Source organism: Galendromus occidentalis, unplaced genomic scaffold, assembly GCF_000255335.2.
Source record: "Galendromus occidentalis unplaced genomic scaffold, Mocc_1.1 scf7180000077464, whole genome shotgun sequence".
In the NCBI taxonomy this organism is placed as follows: Eukaryota; Metazoa; Arthropoda; class Arachnida; order Mesostigmata; family Phytoseiidae; genus Galendromus; species Galendromus occidentalis.
The window spans coordinates 503,832-524,983 of record NW_003805452.1 but is presented as its reverse complement, the minus strand read 5'-3'; the positions used below and the strand labels follow the sequence as shown (position 1 = coordinate 524,983).

At 50.5% G+C, this 21,152-nt stretch overlaps 4 protein-coding genes and 3 non-coding genes across 7 annotated transcripts; 2 read left to right on the top strand and 5 right to left on the bottom strand.

Moving 5' to 3' along the window:
• Nucleotides 1–1,082: 1,082 nt before the first annotated feature.
• On the top strand, nucleotides 1,083–2,926 carry LOC100899137 (DNA-directed RNA polymerase I subunit RPA43). The gene is made up of 7 exons (XM_003744296.2): nucleotides 1,083–1,411; nucleotides 1,535–1,592; nucleotides 1,788–1,885; nucleotides 1,974–2,126; nucleotides 2,252–2,448; nucleotides 2,597–2,700; nucleotides 2,787–2,926. Exons 1-7 carry the CDS (start codon nucleotides 1,260–1,262, stop codon nucleotides 2,889–2,891), a joined length of 867 nt encoding a protein of 288 aa, XP_003744344.1. The 5' UTR covers nucleotides 1,083–1,259; the 3' UTR covers nucleotides 2,892–2,926.
• A 562-nt stretch (nucleotides 2,927–3,488) lies between these two features.
• On the bottom strand, nucleotides 3,489–4,143 carry LOC100898993 (uncharacterized). Its single transcript, XM_003744295.1, has 2 exons — nucleotides 3,906–4,143; nucleotides 3,489–3,722 (listed from the first exon to the last, which is right to left on the bottom strand). Exons 1-2 carry the CDS (start codon nucleotides 4,103–4,105, stop codon nucleotides 3,584–3,586), a joined length of 339 nt encoding a protein of 112 aa, XP_003744343.1. The 5' UTR covers nucleotides 4,106–4,143; the 3' UTR covers nucleotides 3,489–3,583.
• Nucleotides 4,144–7,501: 3,358 nt separating this feature from the next.
• LOC114828279 (small nucleolar RNA SNORD49) lies at nucleotides 7,502–7,571 on the bottom strand. Its single transcript, XR_003777108.1, has one exon. It is a non-coding gene; the product is annotated as a small nucleolar RNA SNORD49 (small nucleolar RNA).
• A 2,271-nt stretch (nucleotides 7,572–9,842) lies between these two features.
• Nucleotides 9,843–15,145, bottom strand: LOC100905777 (uncharacterized). The gene is made up of 18 exons (XM_018639931.1): nucleotides 15,065–15,145; nucleotides 14,581–14,637; nucleotides 14,281–14,366; nucleotides 14,022–14,075; nucleotides 13,703–13,773; nucleotides 13,473–13,524; nucleotides 12,939–13,148; nucleotides 12,731–12,768; nucleotides 12,477–12,543; nucleotides 12,256–12,319; nucleotides 11,843–11,897; nucleotides 11,541–11,596; nucleotides 11,308–11,359; nucleotides 11,021–11,139; nucleotides 10,797–10,846; nucleotides 10,339–10,404; nucleotides 10,111–10,152; nucleotides 9,843–9,943 (listed from the first exon to the last, which is right to left on the bottom strand). Exons 3-18 carry the CDS (start codon nucleotides 14,337–14,339, stop codon nucleotides 9,883–9,885), a joined length of 1,116 nt encoding a protein of 371 aa, XP_018495447.1. The 5' UTR covers nucleotides 14,340–14,366; nucleotides 14,581–14,637; nucleotides 15,065–15,145; the 3' UTR covers nucleotides 9,843–9,882.
• On the bottom strand, nucleotides 12,378–12,448 carry LOC114828280 (small nucleolar RNA snR61/Z1/Z11). The gene has a single exon (XR_003777109.1). It is a non-coding gene; the product is annotated as a small nucleolar RNA snR61/Z1/Z11 (small nucleolar RNA).
• On the bottom strand, nucleotides 12,619–12,688 carry LOC114828281 (small nucleolar RNA snR61/Z1/Z11). The gene has a single exon (XR_003777110.1). It is a non-coding gene; the product is annotated as a small nucleolar RNA snR61/Z1/Z11 (small nucleolar RNA).
• Nucleotides 15,146–18,659: 3,514 nt separating the features above from the next.
• On the top strand, nucleotides 18,660–20,872 carry Pus1 (Pseudouridine synthase 1). Its single transcript, XM_018639909.2, has 6 exons — nucleotides 18,660–18,836; nucleotides 18,955–19,252; nucleotides 19,435–19,712; nucleotides 19,811–20,065; nucleotides 20,153–20,343; nucleotides 20,490–20,872. The coding sequence occupies exons 1-6, from the start codon at nucleotides 18,660–18,662 to the stop codon at nucleotides 20,650–20,652; spliced, it is 1,362 nt and encodes a 453-aa protein (XP_018495425.1). The 3' UTR covers nucleotides 20,653–20,872.
• The last annotated feature ends 280 nt before the right edge of the window (nucleotides 20,873–21,152 follow it).

The following is a 21,152-nucleotide window of genomic DNA, read 5'->3' as shown; positions in this document are numbered from 1 at the left end:
CCTGAAATCCTCTTACGGCTCTGATAATCGATTCGAAGGGGAGCTCGGATCGGGAATGTTTCCCTTGATTGCGACGTCTGTGATCGTAGAGCCTGGAACTTCAGGCAGAATGCCACAAGTGCTCTTTTTGCCTCATACCGTTATTTTAGCGACATTTCGCCTCTTCTGCGTTTTTTCGGAGCATTTTGCCTTTTCCACCCTGAAGTCGAGTTCGAATGTTGCTTGGCAGGGGTTTTTCGGGCAAGACTTCAACCTGGTGACCGGAGAAAGCTACATTTGCTCTTCTAGTCCGACTACGTATCGAATCAAAGCTTTTCTCAGTATTATGTAATCGATCCCCGAGACTCTGTCGCCCGTGAATTTCCCCTGCCACGAATTCGGTTCTGCACTGAGCTCCACCATGTCGTCGCAATTTGAGTATGAGTCTCGGCCCACGGACTTTCGAGAGATCGCTGCAGAATATTGATAGGTAGCCGAAAAATAAGTGAAAATCTCGAAAGCAACGATGCCACCGCAACTGGAAGGTCGGAAGACTTGCTGGAGCTCTCGTGTCCCGAATACGCTTCACTGATCCGCGTGAATGAGGGGCGCTTCTTTCAGTGCCTTTTTGCCTGCCTTTTCTCGGGTTTTCGGTGCCGAAAAGTCCTAGGTGATCAGTCTGTCGCTAATGAGATAAGCACCAGGATATGCTTGCAGGAACCGATCGAGATCATCCCGAGAGACAGGGAGAATCTTAAGCATAGTCTAACAAACTCAGCGATCTGTGTCTGTGACTCCCTCGAGACATGGACCGCATGACTTTCTCAAGCTCTGGAATTCGAATTCGCGCACCTCTACTAGCCACTGATGTAGCGGAGGCTATTTATGTAACGAATCACGAAGCAATATGGCGGACAGCCGGTCGCCGCGGGAGGGCCGCATCGATGTAGAGGGCGAGAGCCGGCGGTGTGTGGTCATTCGGTCGCAAAGAAACATGGCGGACGAACAGTTTGTCGGCTGGAGCAGCGGGAACGGACCGCATCGCCAAGCAAGATGGCGGACCGCTGCCGCCGGCGTGCGCGGGAGCACGCCACGAGCCCGTTCTCCTCTCCGGCGCTCTCACATGTGTCGAAGAGAACTCCTAGCAAGACGGGATAGCTGCGCTGTGTGCTTGATTTGATTGTGTTGAGAATGTTTCTAAGGCTATCCTCCCCAACGGCCTGAGTTTCTTGAAAACCGGTGAACAAAATATCTAGCTGCGCGATTTAAGGCTCCGTAGAATGGCTTCGAGCGATTTGCCGGATGACATGTCCTGTCTTCTGATCGTTCCGAAGGAGCAGCTCTGGATCAATCTCTATCCGAATGCTCTCACGAACGTTCGGCGAGCTCTGAAAACATTCCTCGATCAGCGAATCGGGAGATTCTGCAATAAGTGAGTTCATCCATTGCATATTCTCGATGATCTCCCTTCAGTTTCTTGCTCAAACATGCGTAAGGGATGCGAATTCCCCGCGCGCGGAGCTGCAACTCTTCCCGAACCTGCATATTTTTCCAGGAATAATGGCATCCTCCTCAGCTATACAGATCTCAAATTCAGGGCGAAACATTTCCAAGTAAGTCGAGTCCCCTACCCGGGGGTAAGTTACCCCTTCGACATACCCAGTGTGGGGGCAAACCTGGGCTTCCAGCGATGCTATATCCGGACTACAGAAGATAACGACTCTTTCCCTACCGGGATCGAGCTGATGGAGGCGACTCGGAAGTTCAGTCCATGAGATAATAAATATGTATGCTCGATGGTATTTCAGGTTTTTGAAGATTACCCGATGTGTCGTTTCCCCGTATCCATTTCGGCAACCTACTATAAACCGGAGCCTGGGACAATGGCCACCGGAACCATCACAAGGTTCGAAATTCAGTCTCGTCTAAAGATTGACTCGTATGATGGGTCATGTTCGATCGGTTCGGAAAACATGCCAGCTTGATCCTTCCAGAATCGATCACATAAGCGTGACTTGTCTCATCCACGGTCTGATCCATGTGTCGATATCGCTCCGGAAATCTGTGAATTTTGACACTTGGTGCGCGATGGGTCAACAAATCGTCTTCCTCATAAAGGGTGGGGAGATGCACTACAAGGGAGTCAGGTGAGCGGTCGGAAATCAACGCCGGCGTGTGATCTGGAGTACGAATCCTATCATGGAGCGAATCAGCGTAAATTCTTCCACAATTCGGCAAGACCCAGTTCGGATATTCCACGTTGAATTTGCAGATTGCAAGCGATTGTCACGCAAGAGTGCGTGGACAAAATGCAAGACGCTTTCCCCGCCTCGAACCGCAAACGGACATTCTCGTCGAGCTCGGCGGATTCCGCAGCCACGACACCAATTAAACCGAAAGCGAAGAAAAGACGAATTTCCGAAATACTAAATCCAGAGTCGAGAGGAAGCGATGCCGACTTCTTCGATGGTAAGCGAAACCTTCCCGCTGGGAAACTTCCACGAGTGCCTTGAACGATGGGCGGGCTCAGTATTGATTGATGCTGCTCGCGATATGATTATTCGAAGCACCTCGGACGTGCCCGTATGCTCTCCGCTCATTGTTTCGTGAGTTCTAGGCTCCGATTCATATGATTTCGGGTCCCCTGACTTCACATCGACGCAGCGACGTCACAACATCCGAGCCAGTAGTGATACGGAAGGAATAGAAATCACGGATTCGGTAAGCTCGGCGTGCTTCTAGTCGGAAATATCTTCCCCCGTCTCGGCCGATGATGTTCTTCAGCTCTGACTGTCGTTCTACTCCAGGAGGAACCGCAATTCAAGGATGAAGTTCTGTCGAGCCAGGATGAGGTGACGCTTCTGGAGGCGTCTAGTAAGCGACGGAAGAAGAGTCGATCGAACTTGGCTTGAATCTTCTCGCAGAAATAAAGCTGTTGACCCTGTAATGTATCTGATGTGTCGTGTTTCTCACACACTGAGCCGGAAAAGAAGCTTGAGAAAAACACACGATTGGGGCATTTGTCTTCACGATTGGAGAAGTCATGAGAGGGACAGAATCGATCGTGAAACTTGAGAGAGACATATCGAGGACTAAGCATGCGAAAAAAAGGAATACATATGAGTGAGGTTTTTTCTCTCCCTCTAAGCTGGGGAAGGAAACCTATTCACGTCTTCGGGAATCACTGCCCCGAGAACAGGTCGAACGCGGCAATGGTGATGGAGAAGTCATATCGGTGGCTCTTGCATCCACAGAACATTGTATGGAGGCTTCGGAGCGAAACTCCAGACTCAGTAGTCAAGTTGCAGCTCAGCCACGTCCTCTCTCTGCGCTTGCACATCCAGTGGTGGGTATATCACACTACGGCCGACTCGCTCTCCCAGATTCAGAATCGAAAGGAAATTCGGCTCTCCCCTCCTAGTATAAATAGGCTGCATGTTTCTCCAGGAATCTCGACCCCGTTGTGGGTTTGTCTTGAACCAGAGACACGAACTGACGCTCCGAAATTATTTTCCGTGCTAATTTTATTCGAGGGGAGTCTCAATAAATACGCTGTTGATAAATTAAGGCTCGATTGCGGTTGAGTTGGATGCCCTCTTGTGACCTAGAGAATCAGGGGTGATTCTGCGAGACTGTTGGCGGTATCCCTGACATCCTTCCTGCCTTGACAGACTACCGCATGATCGGCTCCCTCGGCGGAAATTTTTTCTTCCAGCATTCCAGCGTGTTTGCGAAGTCCATCCCTAGAATTATAGTGTTCGTGATATAGTTATTGGAGCATTTCCATGCTTCCCCCTCCCCTCCATTCGACGCGAGACAGAGTATTATATTTCGTAAAGTTCTCATTCCGTCGGAATTCTTCGTCCGCGGTCCGCGGAGGCTTCCTCGGCGAAAGCCGTTGCTCTTGTGAATTATGGATGTCTTACCTGGCCGTCTCGAGGTTTTTCCTTGTTCTGTGCCACAATTTTTGACCGTGATCGATTCTCCCCTGGAGGTACTCGACGTTTTCGAGAGTTGCCTTGCGTTCGATGCAGTAGTTCTTCAAGTTGATTTCCCGGCTGACCGGCGTCGCGGCCCAGCCCTCAGACATCAGGGCGCAGAGGAGCAGGATCAGGATTTGTTTCATATTGAGAGTTGCGATGTACACTTCACGTCGAAGCAGATTCGGAATCGGACTTATTGCCGGGGAAGTCGAGTGGAACTCTCCGGGGGGAAACTTTTGCGCTCCTGCGCGAAGATGACACGAAGCCCGGGCCGACCAGCAGCTGGAAATCAACGGCTGGAAAATGGAAAACGGTCAGCCGTTATATAGCGGCCGCGGAAGCAAGAAGGCGAGAACGGGAACTTCAACTTTATTCTGGCCAGAGCCCCGACTCGGAGCGGCAGCCGCGGCGACGGTGACGGCAGAAAAGGGGAAAAAGATGAACGACGAGACGACAAAAAAGATGAGAAAAAGACGAGAGAGAAAGCCGACGCAGCATAGCAAGCGAATGCGAGCGGTCGTCGTTGTGATTTTGCGGCTATCGCTGCTGTTGAAGTCGACTGGACCGCAGCGTGAGTTCCGTGTGAACTGAAAAACGAAACAGGGAGGCGGAGAAAAAAGCATTCAACATGAGAACACTCCCGTGAAAGTAACCAGCTTCTCGGGCTTGGACCGTCAGACCAGTGCACACACTCACTCCCTCATCCGAGCGGGCGTAGAAAGAAAAACTCTCGACAAAAAAATGGTTCGATCCTGCCTTTTTCACAAATCTATCTCTGAGCAGAGCCCGGAAAAGAAAGAGGTGTCACTGCTCTGTGTTATTTAAGTCCTCTACTGAACAAACCGGAAGAGGTTCTACGATTGCTCCCATCATTATTCCGTTGGAACTCGTTTCAACACATGTGGGCTAGACTTGAGCGGGAGAAGCTACTGTTCCACCCGGGTCCAGAGATCCCGGAAGGACCTCTAGCTCAGAGTGACGTCGAACCTGATTTTTTTTAAATCTTCGTTTCTCCCCAAAGTGACGAACGAAGGGATGCGTTGCGATGGGGAGTTGCTTGCCCGAATTTCCCGCGGCTCGAAATTCCTCTCCTCCGTCCCGAATACGTATATTGATCCGATCCCACGAATTCCTCGCGAGATATGGACGATCAGCCCTCTAGGACGATGGGGAGATCGAGGGATGGATATTATTTAATCGAAACAGAACGGTTTTTTTTCAGCCGATCTGTATGATCTTGAACCTCTTCTGACCAGCGCTTGTCCAGAGTTGCCGCTCTAAAGAGCCGGTCGAGGTGTCGAGAACCCACCCGTTTCGGGTCGCAGAAAGCCTTCCCCAATATCGTCCACGAATCGGACGGAAAGCTCTGACCTGAATTTCCGCTTCGGAAAAGACACGCGCGTGAGGCGCATCCGCAGCTAGAAGTCATGACCGATGATTCTGTAGATGTCAAAGGACTCCCCCTTGTGTGGCGTGCGTCCGTCATCCTTGCGGGTTCCGATTCACAAAGAAATCTGTGTCTCGCTGGACATTTTTCTCCGCAGAATCAGGTGCCATGGAGTGCGCTGATGATATTCTCTAGGGCTATCAGCGGATGATTCAGTCGGACCACCATACATACCTACTCGCGGGTCATGACTGCCGCCTCTCAGGTTTCCAAGATGCCCTCTTGGGGACTCGCTCGTTCTCTTCCGTCTCCCTCGCAGCAACGACACCTTCCCCACAGGGCATGGAATTCTCGGGTCCGTCTTTGATGGAGGAACCCCCACAGCTAATCGGGATCGTCCCCGCGTTTTCCGACCCTTCCCTACATCGACCCCCATGGTAGGAATACCAACGTGATCGATGTCGTTCGAGGGGGAGCATAGATGAGCGTCAACGTCGAAGACATCCCGATAACCGAGACCTACAGGCATGGGCCCAAGTCACCGGATCCGCGGAACCCGAGGCTCTTCAGATGTGCAATTACCCAGGGGGGGGGGCGAGCGCTTGGGCCTTCCGAAAACTTCCGGTGTCAGCGCCGGAGTATGGGCGGCGGGCGGGCGCGTTTCCAGCTCTCGGTCCCTGAGAACTCGCCCCGCCGGTCCTCAAATCGGTAAGGAGGGGGGGAAAACCCTGCGTTTGAGAAATAGATATTCGAGGACCTTGCATGTCTCCGGGAGGAACCCAACTTGTGAGCCTCTCCTGGACTATGAGCATGACTCCGGCTTCATCCCATGTCCGGACTAATCACTTCTAGATGAAATTAATTCACTACGAACTTCCACTGTGAGAAATTTACGATCCTTCCGGAACTGAACTTAGACTCAGTTTTATTTGCATCAGACAAAGTTACGCTTCAAACTATTCATAGCCAAAGGAATTTCAGAGCCCCCGTCTTGCCATCACTAGAGCTGTGCGCCGCGCCGAGCATTGCAGGTCTCGTAGACTCAATGTTCACGCGCCATGGCGCTCAAGCATTGAGGCTATGGCGCCGCGCTCCGCGTTCTGGATACGGCGCACAGCACTGGCCGGCACCGAAGATATTGCTTCAGAGGGACCCACGGTTCCCGAGTTACAGGAGCCATCTGTCAGATCTTCGTCCGGCCTATCAGCATGGGTCAGCAACCATTCATTTCTCGCGGCCCAGTTTTTCCTTCAGAAATCGACCGCTCCTCTGGTCACAAAACTTGAGGCCCGATATGGCCCTGCATGATCAAGGGCTCGTCAATATCGCGGCCACGTCGATGGAAAGTGGGTTTTCACTTATGATACGCCACAATTCGGCCTCGTGCTTGAGTCCCAGATCGTAGAATCACCATGGCCGGCTGCTGGGGAATGAATGGTGCAGGATATTAGGTATATGTCCCAAGGTTTAGAATGATATGTTACGGTCATGTTTTCAGATTTCTTGAGCACTGAATAACGGATGTCGTCAGAGCAGACGTCGGAAGTTGGGAATGGTTATCGATTTCATCATTGAGTGCATGAGTTTCCAGGATTACGAGCGGAGCGAACATACCCGAGGTGCCGAATGGGCTCAGATGTGCTCGTCTCGAGCATGCAGAACGGTCCATGCAGAATTAGGGAGCCTATGAAAGAATTCAAAAGTATTTAGGAGGAGCTATCTCTTGAAGAGGGAAGGTTCGTTGAGGTAGGCAGTGTTCAGTAGAGGGAGCTACACTTCTCCAAGGAATTTGGGTAGTCAGCTTAAAAATGATTCCGGATAGCTATTCATCATGATATTGATCGGGACGAGAGCGTGACATTCGGTTAAGTTTACCTTTCTCGGTTTTCGTGACGCAGGGGTGCTCAGACTCTTCCAACCTCAGAATACCGCGAGTCCCCGTCAGAGCTCGTTGATGGTTCGCTACATCTCTTCGAGGGACGGCGGAGGTCGTGAATCCTCTCTCGGGCTCCACCGAGCACCGCCTCGTCGTCGCCTCAGTGCCTTCATTGAGGTCCTGCCCACTATCCAGTACTCATGACGAACACCTAGAAAGAGACTCGTCTTCACTAATCGCGTCGTGTTTCTACCGGTGTTCCTTCGATCGGGATCATATCAGAAGACGCTATCAATCGCCATTCATTCGTCAGACGGCACTTCCTATAAGCGGGATCATCAGATCGTCTGGAATCGAATCAATCCATCGGAAACTTACCGCGAGATGACCTCTGCTCGTCTCACGGACTCGAAGGAATCCGGTGACAATCGCCATTCGCCCGTGAAGCTCGCAGCGTCTTCCTCACGCCGGCGCCCTGGAATGGATTGAAAGTTCTGAAATCGACGTCGCCGAGCAAGCTCGAGCAGTGTTCGTGAATTGAGGTTCAGTTTGTGCCCCTTGTTTGTCTTCAGCAAATGTCAGACATATGCTTGTCTATTAGGTAATCATCACCATGGCAATTAGGATCTCGTCAAAAGCATGGAATTCCACAAGGACTAACCTCGAGCACCTGAGGACTCGAAGGATGTTTCAGGAATTCTGATATCAACAGAGCGAACGAGAGTCGATGATTTTTAGGCCCACGGCGCTCCCTTCCCAACACCCGCCCGCTAGGAATTCGAGCGCTGGTACCGACGAATCGGCATACGAATCATCTGCAAAGCAGGAATATTGGTCGTCGGTTCACCTAGGGAGCTCCAGATTCAGCAGAAATCGGTAGTATCAGGTTGTGCCCCTTGTTTGTCCGCAGCGGAGGTCAGACATATGCTTGTCTTTCAGGTAATCATCACCGAGAAGCAAGTACATGGTGCATTTTCATTGATCCACTCACTGTATCAGAACTAGGGCTCTCACATCGATACGGAGGAAACCGCTTTGCGGTGGAGCGGTGTCCGCACGGCGACCCGGACACTGGGGGAATTGGGAATTTCATCATAGGGGAGCACTCTGTGTGAGCAGAATCCGACGGGTCTGCAAGGAGGTGGAATCGGGAAAGTTAGAGTAGAGAAAACAAATAAGTCACTAATTCTTTACGCTTATAGTTCTCAGTTTCATGATGTTGTCCTCAGTGGAGGTCAGACATATGCTTGTCTTTTAGAAATTCATCATTGCAGCGGGGTAGGGATACTTGGGGGGCTCATATAGAAATACGGTCGCATTCGTAGTGTGTCGTATGGCCTACTGTCAAGACAACCGTCATGTTTCGAACGGTACGCTAGCGAAACCAAACTTGTTCTTGTGACACCGATTGATCCCACCCCGGGAAGCAAAGCAGGCTAACAGAGGTTCTACTACAGTGCCATATATGATAATGATATACGTCGCGGTAAACTCGATTGTTGCATGTTTCAACCTTCTCTTCTCCGAGATATTTCGGCAACATCGCGGAGCTTTTGAGGAAGATTCAGTTTCGCCATATCAGATTAGCCGGTTCGCAGCCTGTAATGCCGCCCCAACTTGCCCATAGACGTGGCTTGTTCCTGCACTCAAGTTCGTGGTGTTCTCAAGTGTCACGGATTATCTTTCCCCTGTCCGCTGGAACGTTACAGTGGACTTACTCGGCTCGTGTTCGGTTTAGCCGACTTGGAAGAAAATCAGCCCGACAACGCTTCGAGCGCCGCACACTGTCTGACGTCGGCAGCTTCGGCACATGGAAGGCTCGAGGGGTAACTCTTCGCGCTGCGATAAGCATGTGAGCAAACTTACGGGGCCCACGATCACGCATGCGATTCGCAGGTACGGAGATTGCCCCTGATTCATTTGTCTGGCCTTTCCTGATTCCGTGGCGAAGAGCGCCAACGATTCCAAAGTAGACCAGAGTCAAATTGAGAAAGATCGATTCTTGTCACCATTTGCAACGTGTGCAAGCGCAAACATCCTATCGAACCAAGACGGTCCTCCAGGTGATGTTTTGATCACTAGTGATCTGTGCTCCGGGTTGAGCTCAGCTAGCAATCCACTCATTCGATATTGCAACATTATGACACCTAGACGTTCATGGGCCAACTTCCAGGCTCTAATATATGCTGCGTACGACTCTCATCCCCGATTCAATCGCTCAAGAATTTTCAAAGTCTCCGAATCGAGGGGAAGACACATACCCTAGGCTCCCGCGTACAAGAGGGCCAAGGAGGCTCTCTTGGGCGTTTGAAAGGTTGGAGGCTTGAGATCTTGGTGTCGTTCACCTGATGGGGAACAAATGATGCAATTTAAGGATAAGACCGAATAATGTAAGGAGCTAGTCGAGGAGGGGAGTATCCTTATCAGAAACAATAACGCAGTTTGTCTAATCACAGGAGATCAGAGGTGTCCTAAGTTAGTCTCATCACGTAAAATATACTTCTCAAAGGGCATGGCGAATAGCTGCGGCCTACCTTGCGAGACGGGAGGAATGCACCCTCTGGTACGTCCGGATTATGAATAGGGATGCACTGCCATCTTGACTGGGAGCAGACTTGACATGTTTCCTGGCCTCCTCACCTCCGTCGGATGGTGATTCAGCCCGGGCGAAGATCGGAATACATTCCATCCAACGAAGCTTCCGAGGGATCGGGAGATCTGCGGGGTGAAGGGAGGTTAATTAGCGATGTTCCCGTCTCGATCGATGTTGCTCAGGATTGACGGGCGGTCAGAAATGCAAACATTGGTAATCATGGATTTCAGTGGTCCTGAACGAGTCATCCTTTCAAATTCATACGAATAAATCAGTCGGATTCGATGCTCACCGTATGTTCCTAGTCGCGTCTTGAATCGTGTGGGGAGCCGAGCTGTAAGTGGAAAAGAAATTTCTGTGAAATTGACTCATCCACAGTGAACAGGGCTCGCCGACGAGTCGGGTGAATCAGGCAAAGAGTTATAGGGAACAGCCCGTTGAAATCATATGCGAGTCATAGAGCTGGGGATATCATCATTAAGAGAATTCCACTGGAATTCTCATCAACTCGTGAACTTACTTCGACGCCGAACGAAAGAACGGGATGTGAGAGGCTCGGCACCCTCGATTCCGGGAGAACGCGATCCTGGATGAGAATAATTGACTTTGAACAAGAAGGGTGTCGACATCCGGCATCCGGGGCCTGGTGCGCGAAATTCGACAACTCAGGAGGACATTTGAACCAATCTCCATAATGCTGGTCAGCCTGGGGCGGTAATCTCTCTCATCATGTACTGACTACATGTTCACATGAGTGGTTCTCCAAGTACAATTACCTGGAAACGAAGGTGATTTTCTCCTAAATGGATCGCAATCGTCGCTACATTCGAATATGAAAACATAGTCGTGACCGTTCTCAGACCGCCTTAGTTCTAACTCAAATTGACACCCCCACAAACACTTGTTGTCGGACGTCGAATTGCATCATCATGTGTTCACGGGTCGTCTTCGGATAATCGAGACCAGCGGTATACACACCTTTGACATGAAGGAATTCCGCCACGAGCATTACACGTGAATCCATGTACCTGAGAGAACCGGGAAGTGAGAGGCGGATCGAATCCGGGATCGAGCAAGGCCTACGCTCTGAGGCTCTTCAGAAATACCACCATATTATCCACATCAAGTTTTCGTCGGACAGGGATAACTTGATAATCATCATTTATTCTTGCTTGAGGAGGTGATCAAACACGGAAACTCACAAATTCACAAATTCCTCCAGTGGTGAGGGGACGCTTTCCGATCCGCTGGTGAGGACGGAGCACATTTCGATCAGAAATTGAATCGAACCGAAGTTCGGATTTTGCGCGCTGGCGGTCTCCTGGAGAATATATACCCCGTGAATGTTTTCCTCTCGACTCTCAAGCGCCTGGCGGCAGCTTGTCAGCATAAAATATCGACGTTCTACACGAAAATTGTACTTCAGTCCGCCCGTCGGAATTTATCATCATAGGTATCATCGATCTCCCGTCTGGTGTTCGAAACATACCTTCAACAGGTGCCAGTTGTAGGTTGAGCCGAAGTAGCTCGGAAAATCGGACCTGGAAGGTGTGGAACGAAATCATGAGCAATCTACTCTACCAAGATCTTGCAAGGTAATAGGGGATAGTATCGTCAGATTGGTAGGATGGTGAGTAATGTCCACCATGATTTGGTTGTCGGCTGGGATCGGTTCATCCTGTGCGTCAGAGATCTTACTAATCATTCTACTCCAAGACTCACCTTTCGCGAAGAGCACCGGAGGAAGCTGACGAGCCCATGACTTGGAGTATCGTGACCTGCGGCGGGAAACGATGAGCTTTTGAAGATAGCATAGGCGCAGAACTCTCCATTCAGATTCTCTCTTCCGAGCAGAGATCCTCTCAGAATAGCGTATATATTTGTCACCAGAGACAGTTGACTTTGTTGCGTGTGCAACTGCCTTGTATGAGATATGCTATAATTTGTCATCATAACAGACTCAGATTTCAACCAGGTAAATGAATTGCCCGCGAAAATCGTGGTGGGATATCGGGAGAACTCACCTGTTCGAGGTGAATTCGGAAGTTCCGGCTGACTACGGCGGTTGATCGTGCGAGCCTGGGGATGACATTATTGCTTGATATATCGCCGAGTGCGGGTCGACTTCTAATTTTCATTGAGATACATCAGAACTAATATTCTCATTCACTTAATAGTCAGGAGAACGAAAGTTTAGTCAAGTACATCATGTGAGGTTTTTTTCTCATCCCTGCAACTCTTGCAAGCGAGTGAATAATTTCGTAATAATCATCTTGTCCCGCACCTTAGGTACAGAATGGAAGGAGGAAGCTTCTTCCGATCCGCGTTTTAGGTTGAATCATTTTCTCCCCGAAAAACGCCCCGCAAATATTCCATTCGTTTGCAAGGAGCTGGAGGGGATTCAAGGCTGCTCTCAGATGGAAATGAAAGTACTCACCCTCGTTCGGAATAAGCGTGAAATTCGAGGCCTGGGAGGTCCGAGTTCCGCATACACAAACACTCTGCAAGGTGGAATCGTTAGACGGATTCGAGAATGAGCCATAAGAGCTGAACAGATGTGCATCAGTCGATATGGTATAGTTCTCTTCAACGAGATCAGAAGCAGAACTGGGTTGAAATCATCATTCTAGACCGAAAGCGCTGGATCGAACACGACACTTACATTGATCTAGCCCGGAGTTGAGCGGCCCGGTTTTCCGAAACGAAGGATTCCCCGTGATGAGGCCTGAAGAAGTAGAGGATATACCACTTGATTGAGAGGAATTTTCGCGGAAGGCACCATACCTATACATCTCGATTATCATCAGGTGGTTTTGGTATGATTATCTTCAACGAGATCAGAAGCAGAACTGGGTTGATCATCACTGATATCGACTGATCGGATAGATTAAAGATTCGTTTCTGAGACTCACTTGGTTCCGCATGCAGGATGGACTGCTGACGTTCATCGCTGTTGAGTGACAGGAACTGGTTAGTTTACGCCGTTGGCAAGAGAGTTATCGATCTGGCATTGGAGATCAGTTTAAACCGATGAAATTGTAATCACAGGATTTCATACGAACGAGACATGAATATTCATCATAGTTATTCCCTTGAGAATTTCAAAGCTTTCAGTCGCACCATGATGTCGAGAACCCCACGTGAGACGCGTCGTGGGAAGGCCAGAGTTCTGCTCCCGCGGCTTCATGTAACCTCATGGTCATGTTTGCCCGTTTTTTGCCCAACCTATGCTCTCGGAATCGGGCATCCGGGACTGTATCGCTCAAACTGGGTGCAGAAACTCGCCGTCGATGGAGCAAACGAGCGAGGACGAGACGACTCTCGGATCGACTGGAAAGCACGGGATCTATCAGTGACACTCAAAATTTCGTAGATATTAGTGATGGTTGGTACCATTTTCAGCAACTATATATGTCATCATCGCTATCAGGCGAAAGATGGTGATAATAGGACTCATCATGAACAAAAACATAGTTTCAATTCAGATTCTGTGGCTGTGAACCTTAAGCTTAAGGCGGATTTTCCACCCAAGTGTCATCAGGGCAGCCGGGGATATGTTTTCCGGGACACTCTAGCACAAATGCACCCTATGGGGAATCACCAGTGACTCTGGCCCGTTCGATCATGGAGAAAGATCGTGTTTATGGTACCTACTTGCTTCGTGAGCACGAGGTTTCAGCTCGATCGGTTGGGGACAGTATAGGATCTGGAAGAATGATTGCCATGAGATTCTCTCCGCAAAAAGTAGGATATGGACCTCGGGTGCTTATTTTCAGTTGAAGCGCGGGTCGGTACGGTTCGTCACAGTGGGTCCGTTAATGGTAGATTTGAACCGATCATCATAGATACCGGAATAGCCCATCGGCTCCTCACCGCATACTCACCCAAGAGATCCATGTCTGCAGCAAAGTCCGCTCCTACGCTCGAATATGAGACAAGCTCCTCGAGCCCGATACTGGAAAGCAAGAGATGCGTGAGAACCTTGTGTCACTCAACCTCTGCGCACGAATTCGGACAAGAACTTTTCTAGGATCAGACAAATGCCTCAATAACATCATTATCAGGTTCTGAAGTTCACGATTTCAGCGAAAACCGCGTCCACCGCTAGCTCCGAACCCTCGTGACTCGTCATCGCGTCATCATAATAGCTATGGATGAAAAAACTCTGGCAGCAGCTCGAGCGTAATATTCAAGGAAACCTACGGTTTCACATGAAGGGTTCTCCAGGACTCCAGGGTGAAGGCGCAGGACAAGGATCTGCAGAGTAATCGCGAACTTCAGAAATCGAAATCCTCGTGTTTCGCGGACCAGACAACTTCAGAGACGGATCGCTTTCAGTCAATGCCAAAGAAATCTTCACGGAAAGGAAACCGGGGCGCAACCCAGAATCCTCGAGACTCGTCATCTAGTCATCATCTAAGCTCGGAAATGACTGCGTCTGGAGGCGAAGCCTTGTACGAACCTGTTCCGCCGGGGAATCCGAGCCCTGTATTTCCACGTATCATTCCCTTTCTTTCCCATTTCACTCAATCAGGTTGGATCCACAGCCTGCAGAACGAGAACGGGTGTGAAGATTTCTGTTTGGATCTAGCATTCATTCTCGTCGTATGAGGCATTGATATCAGCTAGGAGCGAAAGACATTTTACGACAATAATCATAGTTGTCATTATTGGGTCGTATCATCATTGATCGGAGATAAGAGAGCATATCTCGAGCGATGGAATCGAGTCGAGGGCTCAGTACAGATCCGCTGACGCTAACCTGACATGCCGGGCTGGACCACGTGGTGCGATCCGTGAGGGTAGCGCGTGAGTAGGCCTAAAATCGTAGCGAAGGGCATTCATTAGATTTCACGTTTCCCATAGTGCGGCCCCGATTTTACTCTAAACAGACTTCAGAGATCTTGGTTGGTAGTTACAGCAAATCACCACGGGATTCTGAACTGTTGATTTCATCATATACAGGACAACGGAGATGTCTCGACGCGACACCACGTGGTGCGGTCGGAAACATTTATAGCGGAATCAAATTCATCCGAACGGCAATCTGTCCATGCAAAGCAGCCATGACGTTGCATGAATCGAGTCGGTACTTTATTTGATTCACAGACCGATTCCCATCAGAGGAAAAGGTCCAAAAGTTCGTCTCCAAGTGTTGTGCATTCGGATGCTCGACCAAATCTGAGTCGAGATTCCGCATCTTAGCAATGAGACATCCTGTTCGGCTCGCTTGTCGGAGAACTTACCATCGGAAGCATTGATTTCGAGGTCATTCCGATTTCGACCCGATCAGCGAAATCTTTTGAAACGCTTCTGGAGCACACGCGATTTCGTCCAGCAGCGACCGTGACGACGCGCGTTGCCACCGTGAGACGAAAGGCTCGACGCGTGCGCCTCGGTTAACATATAACAGCGCGGCGCCCCGGATTGAGAAAGAATAGGGAAGAACCACGTGCGCTCCTCTCCAGCATCTGTGTCGGCTGCTGGATTCTTCTCATTTTGGCGCCTGTTTCGAAAAAAGGAATACTATGAGAGGTCACGTTCAGAGCTCAGATGGAGCTGGGGTGATTCGGAATACCGTTTCAGGCCCCATGCGGAGCCGCTAACCGACTCACGGCGAGGATGTTGCCGACAGAGTCGCCTGCGGGACCTCTGTTTCCCTCTTGGTGGAAACGAACGATTAAACAGTGAAAAAGCTAAGCGCTAGTGCGACCAATCACGGTCAAACTATCGAAAAAACCTCGCAGACATCGTGAGCCTTACGAGCTCCAGGGTCGGTCCGTGATCAAGAGCCTTATTAGGCTGAGACCATCTAATTATTTCCCGAGTGGAAGCTTAGGGTTCGAAAAGTCGAGCGGGTGCCACCGTTGCTCACTCAGCCCCCCGCGAATCCTCGGGAGGCCGGAAGATCCGATCGCGGTTATCAAAATCGAGAATCAGGGGGAATCGCTCGTGGGTTGGCTCTGAGCAGCGCCGAGCTTCGCCGGGCTTCGGATGAAGCCTTCACTTATCGAGGGGGAGCTCGATCATTGTAGAATCTGATCGTGCGGAACTGAGGCTAGATGGATAATTGAGAACCTGGTCCGCATCAGACTGGCGGGCTGGAAGAAAGCCCTTGTGAATGGTTGCGGTTCATAAGAAGTCGGTTCTATCGAGCATCCAGTCACGAAAAGCCTAATCGGTCGTGAATTCCTCATCTCCGACTGCTCTGAGGGAAGTCTGCCCAAGTTGAGGGCTTCGGGATTCGGGAAGAACATGCAAGATGGCGCGTCTTCCCAGATGAAAATCGAACCGCCGGAATCTTTGAGAGGAGTATGTTACCCATGGTTCCTCGTTTGGATTCCGCCCCGAATTCGGGGCTTGCGTTGGCTCAGGGCTGTAGCATCCCCTCAAGAATCAGATTCTGCAATTAGACCTCGAAATCAAATGAGTTTCGTACGCCCACGCCCCGAGAACCGCGGAGGAACCGCAGGTTTCCGTTCGCGTAGAATTCATTTTTGCGTTCTCGAGCCTATTGGCGGGAATTCGGTTGTTCCCGAAACCGAGGGTGAATGCGACGCCCGTCAGAATCGAACAGGATCGGACCATACAGTCTGTTGCTTCGTCAGCGACGTGGAAGTCGACTCTCCTTGCTGAACAATCATGCCCGAGAGCGATCCCGGATCATAGGATTGGTTCAGAATGGCCGAGTTCCGATAGAGAATTCAGAGTTGGAGGGGTTTTATGGGTAGAGATCTGCGACAAAAATGAGGATCGCCAGAATAGGCAGGCAGAAGCAGGGCGATCACGAAGTCTACGAACGATTCATCGAATACGTGGTGAGATGCTACGGGTCAAAAAAACTCGGATTCCCGGGCTGATGACCAAGTTTCAATCGAAGACGAAGAAGTGAGCGAAGACGTGCGTCGCCTCGCCGGTCCGCCGTTTCGAGCCCCGACGCGACATGGGCGGCACCGGCTCTGGGACAGAGATTATTGTGGATATGTGCAGCGTCGATGTCGACGCGATCACCGGTCACTAGAGCCCAGTCGAGTTCGTCCCTTCGCTTGTACGCGCTACGCGCTCTTCGAAGACAAGTCGTCAATGGATTCTCAGTTCTGAGCACCACTTGAAGAAGCAACCGTGCAGGCAGAACAGGCCCTGTTGACGGAGACGGCGCCGGCGCCACACTGCCGCATGGCATTCTGGGCGAACAGTAGTCATCTCGAGAATCCGATACCGAGCGACAGCTCGGCCTGAGAAGCGATGTTTGACGATGTCGTAAGGGCCGAGAAAGCATAGATATCTCGGGACTCTTGGCAGCCGCCTACGATTGCAGGATCATCGAAGAAGGCGTTTGAACGAATACAGCCTAATGAATCTTCTGTCTTCGATTGATAGACTCCGGAAACGAAGGCATCCCCCGTCTCCCACAAGGATGGACGGTTTTCCAGAGCTCAATTATTCCTTCCAGGATATCGTATCAGAATCCGATTCAGACCGGATCGGCCAGGCTTGAGGTTGCTCCGGGGGGGAGTGATATCCTTCATAGTTCCATGTTCCATCGGATATCATGAGACTTCGCGATGCCAAGTACAGGGAGCGCTCGTGGCTCGTGGCTAGGGGGCTGAAAGCTCTGAGTGAGTCATCTAGCTAATCGCCACCGCGGTAATTTCCGCCATGAGCGGAAACATTGATACCGGATTTCGCCAGGTTACCGAATAATGAACCTTGTGTGTATTGATGTCGACAGAAAATGATCTTATCGATGGTCTTGAAGATCAATGGGAATGAGGGATTCGGCGCATGGCTTGAGGTTGCGGCGTATCTTTCAGAAGCGTCCGCGGTTATCCACGCGGTCATCTTCCGTGACTGGTCGCTATGAGCAAGAGGATGGAATAGAGCGACGCTGCGATCCATCGGAGTCCGATGCTAGCGAGTCCACAAGCCCAAGCATCTGCGGTCAAAAATCGAGCTAACTCAGAGAGTTCGTCGAGTGGGACGGAGATGCTCGCATGCATCGAGTGCACTGCGATACCAATGATCGAAGGATGATGCTACAAGCCCGACCCCAAGCCTGCTCAGAACCCCGCGCGCGAGCTGCGCGGAAGAAGCTCATCTCATCGATCATGCCCATTGAACACGTTTTCTAGGAAGGAGCGACGATTCAGCGCTATCGCTCATCGAGACCGCATGTCTCGGCGGACAACATTTGTATTTGTATGTACTCCGAGCTCTCGCGGCGGAATCTCGTGGCGATTGAAGACAATAGACTACTGCACTGCGCAGTCCTAAACCTGTTTTCCGTCCGCCGCTATACCAAAGTCCCAAGATCATACCAAATGGTGTGCTGAGGGTCAGGGATACTTCTATCGGATCTCTCGAAATCTCGGACGCGAGTGCTCATGCACTCAAGGCGGACGAATGGAGAATCATTGCGGAGAGATTTGGAGAATTCGAAGCAGAAGAACAGCGATTCCCGCGCTGCTCAGAGTCGCTCCCGAGGAGTCTCCTTATCCAGTGTCATCTTTTCATTCTTCATTAACATTTCCCATCCCGACAGAACTCAAAAAGATCCCAATACTGCGGGATTTTGAGAAGGAGCCATCCCGTCACGGCTATCTGGCGCGGCTTCCACAGCAGAACCTTCACAGGGACCGGATAACTGTTTGTTTCTAGCATTCAGTCATCGTGTTGCTCTCCGGAGAACTCTCTCCCGCACTGGCTATCCTCCCGCGTGCGCAGAATTGTCTCCCCGATTCATTTTCGTTCTTTCTTTCCGATATTGTTGTTGGTTTATCTGGACTGCGATTAGGACTCTGACTATATCCGAGGAGTCGAGAGCGTCTTCCTCTGGGCCTGATGCTGTGCGCCGAAATCGTGAGGAATCGACCCGCGAAGTTCTTCGACCTGTGTCGTTTAGTTCCGCTGAGATCCTGGTGCACTTCGATTATGCCGGAACTTGCTGAGAAACGTGAAGCTGAGTCGGGGGTCGTGGAAGTTACAGAAAATCAGGCGAAGAAGCCGAAATTGGATGAGGTACGCTCAGGTTCAGGTGCTCACTTCTGTGAGCTCTTGTATCAGACGCTGATACAAGTCGTAGCAGTCGGTCAAATTGTATGCATCAAATATTTTAATGTGATCAGTGTCGCCTCAGAAAGACAGGACCTATCTCACCCAAGCGTCCGAAGCTATAGTAATGAATAATGCTCCCCAGGTGACAGCGGACGGTTCGGCGGAGACGAAAGCCACCGAACAGAAATGGAAGTTAAAGAAATTCGCAATGTGCCTTACTTATTGTGGTAAAGGCTATTTGGGACTTCAGAAGAATCCGGGTTTCAAGACGATAGAGGGAGATTTGCTCGAAGCATGCGTGAAAGCCGGCGTCATAACGCCGGAGAGCGCCGAATACCCACAGGGCATATCCTTCCAGAGGGCTGCAAGAACTGACAAAGGTTTGAGAAGATTCTCGAAACTACTTCGAATTCCGCGAATAATTTACGACCTGACAGAGCATCATATAATCCGCATCATTTCGTGCTTCCCGATACGCGCCCCGGCACGGATCCGAAGACGACGATTTCGACTGATTCCAGAAAGGGCTCGACAATCGAGATTTCATGCAGCTCCATTCCAGGTGTCTCTGCCGCCCGTCAAATTCTCTCGCTGAAGCTGCCTACCACGAAAGAGCCACCCGAAGAAATGGTCAGGAAGATCAATGAGCACCTGGTAGATCAGATTCGGGTCATAGGACTCAAACGCGTAACTAAGAACTTCAATTCGAAGAACAATGCCGACGCGAGAACGTACCTCTACATTTGCCCCACCTTTGCATTCACACCACACGATCAGGTTGTCAATGAGAGTTATCGGCTGCCATCCGAAAGAGTGGAAGAGATCAATCGGCTCTTGAAGGTTTGTCTCGTCGATCAGGGTTTGGTCGACGCCTACGAGGCCAAGCTACAGATATCGTCGCCAGGTCTCTGTAATAATCCCGAACTTTTTCGCTGCAGATGTACATCGGTTGCCATAATTTCCATAATTTCACGTCCGGCAAACTATACACAGAAGCTTCTGCTAAGAGAGTCTTGTTCGAAGTGGACTGCAGTTCGCCGTTCATGGTCGGCAAGCTTGAATACGTCCAGTTCCGTCTGAAGGGACAGAGCTTTATGCTTCACCAGATCAGGAAAATGGTCGGAACGATTATTGGCATCATGAGGGGATACACGACAGAGGCTTTCATCACGAGAGCCTTCGGCCCTGAGAAGGTGAGGGAAAGATTGTGGAGGTCGACCTCGGCTGATGCCGGACATTGCTCGCTTCCGCTTGCCGAACGGGAAAAATTCCCCTTTCAGTTGGACGTCCCGAAAGCCCCTCCCCTGGGCCTGATGCTGGATACTGTACACTATACGCGGTACGACGACCGCTATGGTGGCGACGGGTCTCACGAGACGATAACTTGGGAAGAATACCAGGATGTGGTTCATAACTTCAAGGTTAAGCACATCCTGCCGAATATATGGGATACTGAGGAAAATGGAGAGAGGTGGGTTTTTCCGTGGACTTCATGGGTGAATCCCGAGCAGATCTGGAGATTCGACGAGGGGAAGAAGCAGGGACTACTCGGGAGGGTCGATATGAACTTTCAAGATTGTCCTCGGAGGATGACGACGGAGAACTGTTTCGTTTCAGCATGATAGGGTGGCTCGCTGATCTCGATATTTGTACCTTCGACTTGGCCCGGGTTCACGAGTCAGTCCCGAAGACTGTCCAGGACGCACCGGAGGACGATGTCCACAGCGATGACGAATCAGATGTCGAAGGACATGCAGACACTGACGACAAGCTCCTCTGAATAATTGTCTATGTGAGACAGACTGTTGGTAGTTTTCCGGTAGGGGAATGGAGGCTCATTCTCGTTCTCTTATCGCGCATACTCGACCTTGGAGTCACTGGACCCATCCAGAGTAGGAGTGGCGGGAAAATTTTCCCTCTTCGCAACGAGACCGTGACAGACGACTCGGAATCTCGCGTCAATGATAATAAATGAGAGGATCGGAGATAGATTCTCCAGCATACCAGAGGAAAGTTCATAATTTCCACGGAAAGATTAACATCTGGCAAGCGACCACCAATGATCGCGATTCCAGTATCCGGTCGATCGTTCCACGTCAACCTAAGACGAGTGGGCCTCCTTCGAACGGAAGTCCCGTAGAACTCGCGTCCGATGAACTTTGGAGAGGAAATCGAGCCATCGCGCCGTGAGCGGATTTTTTGAGGATGTTCTGACTCTACCCAAGATGCGAAAAATAAAAATCTATGGAATCTTGTGGATGACCTAAAAATAGCATCCTC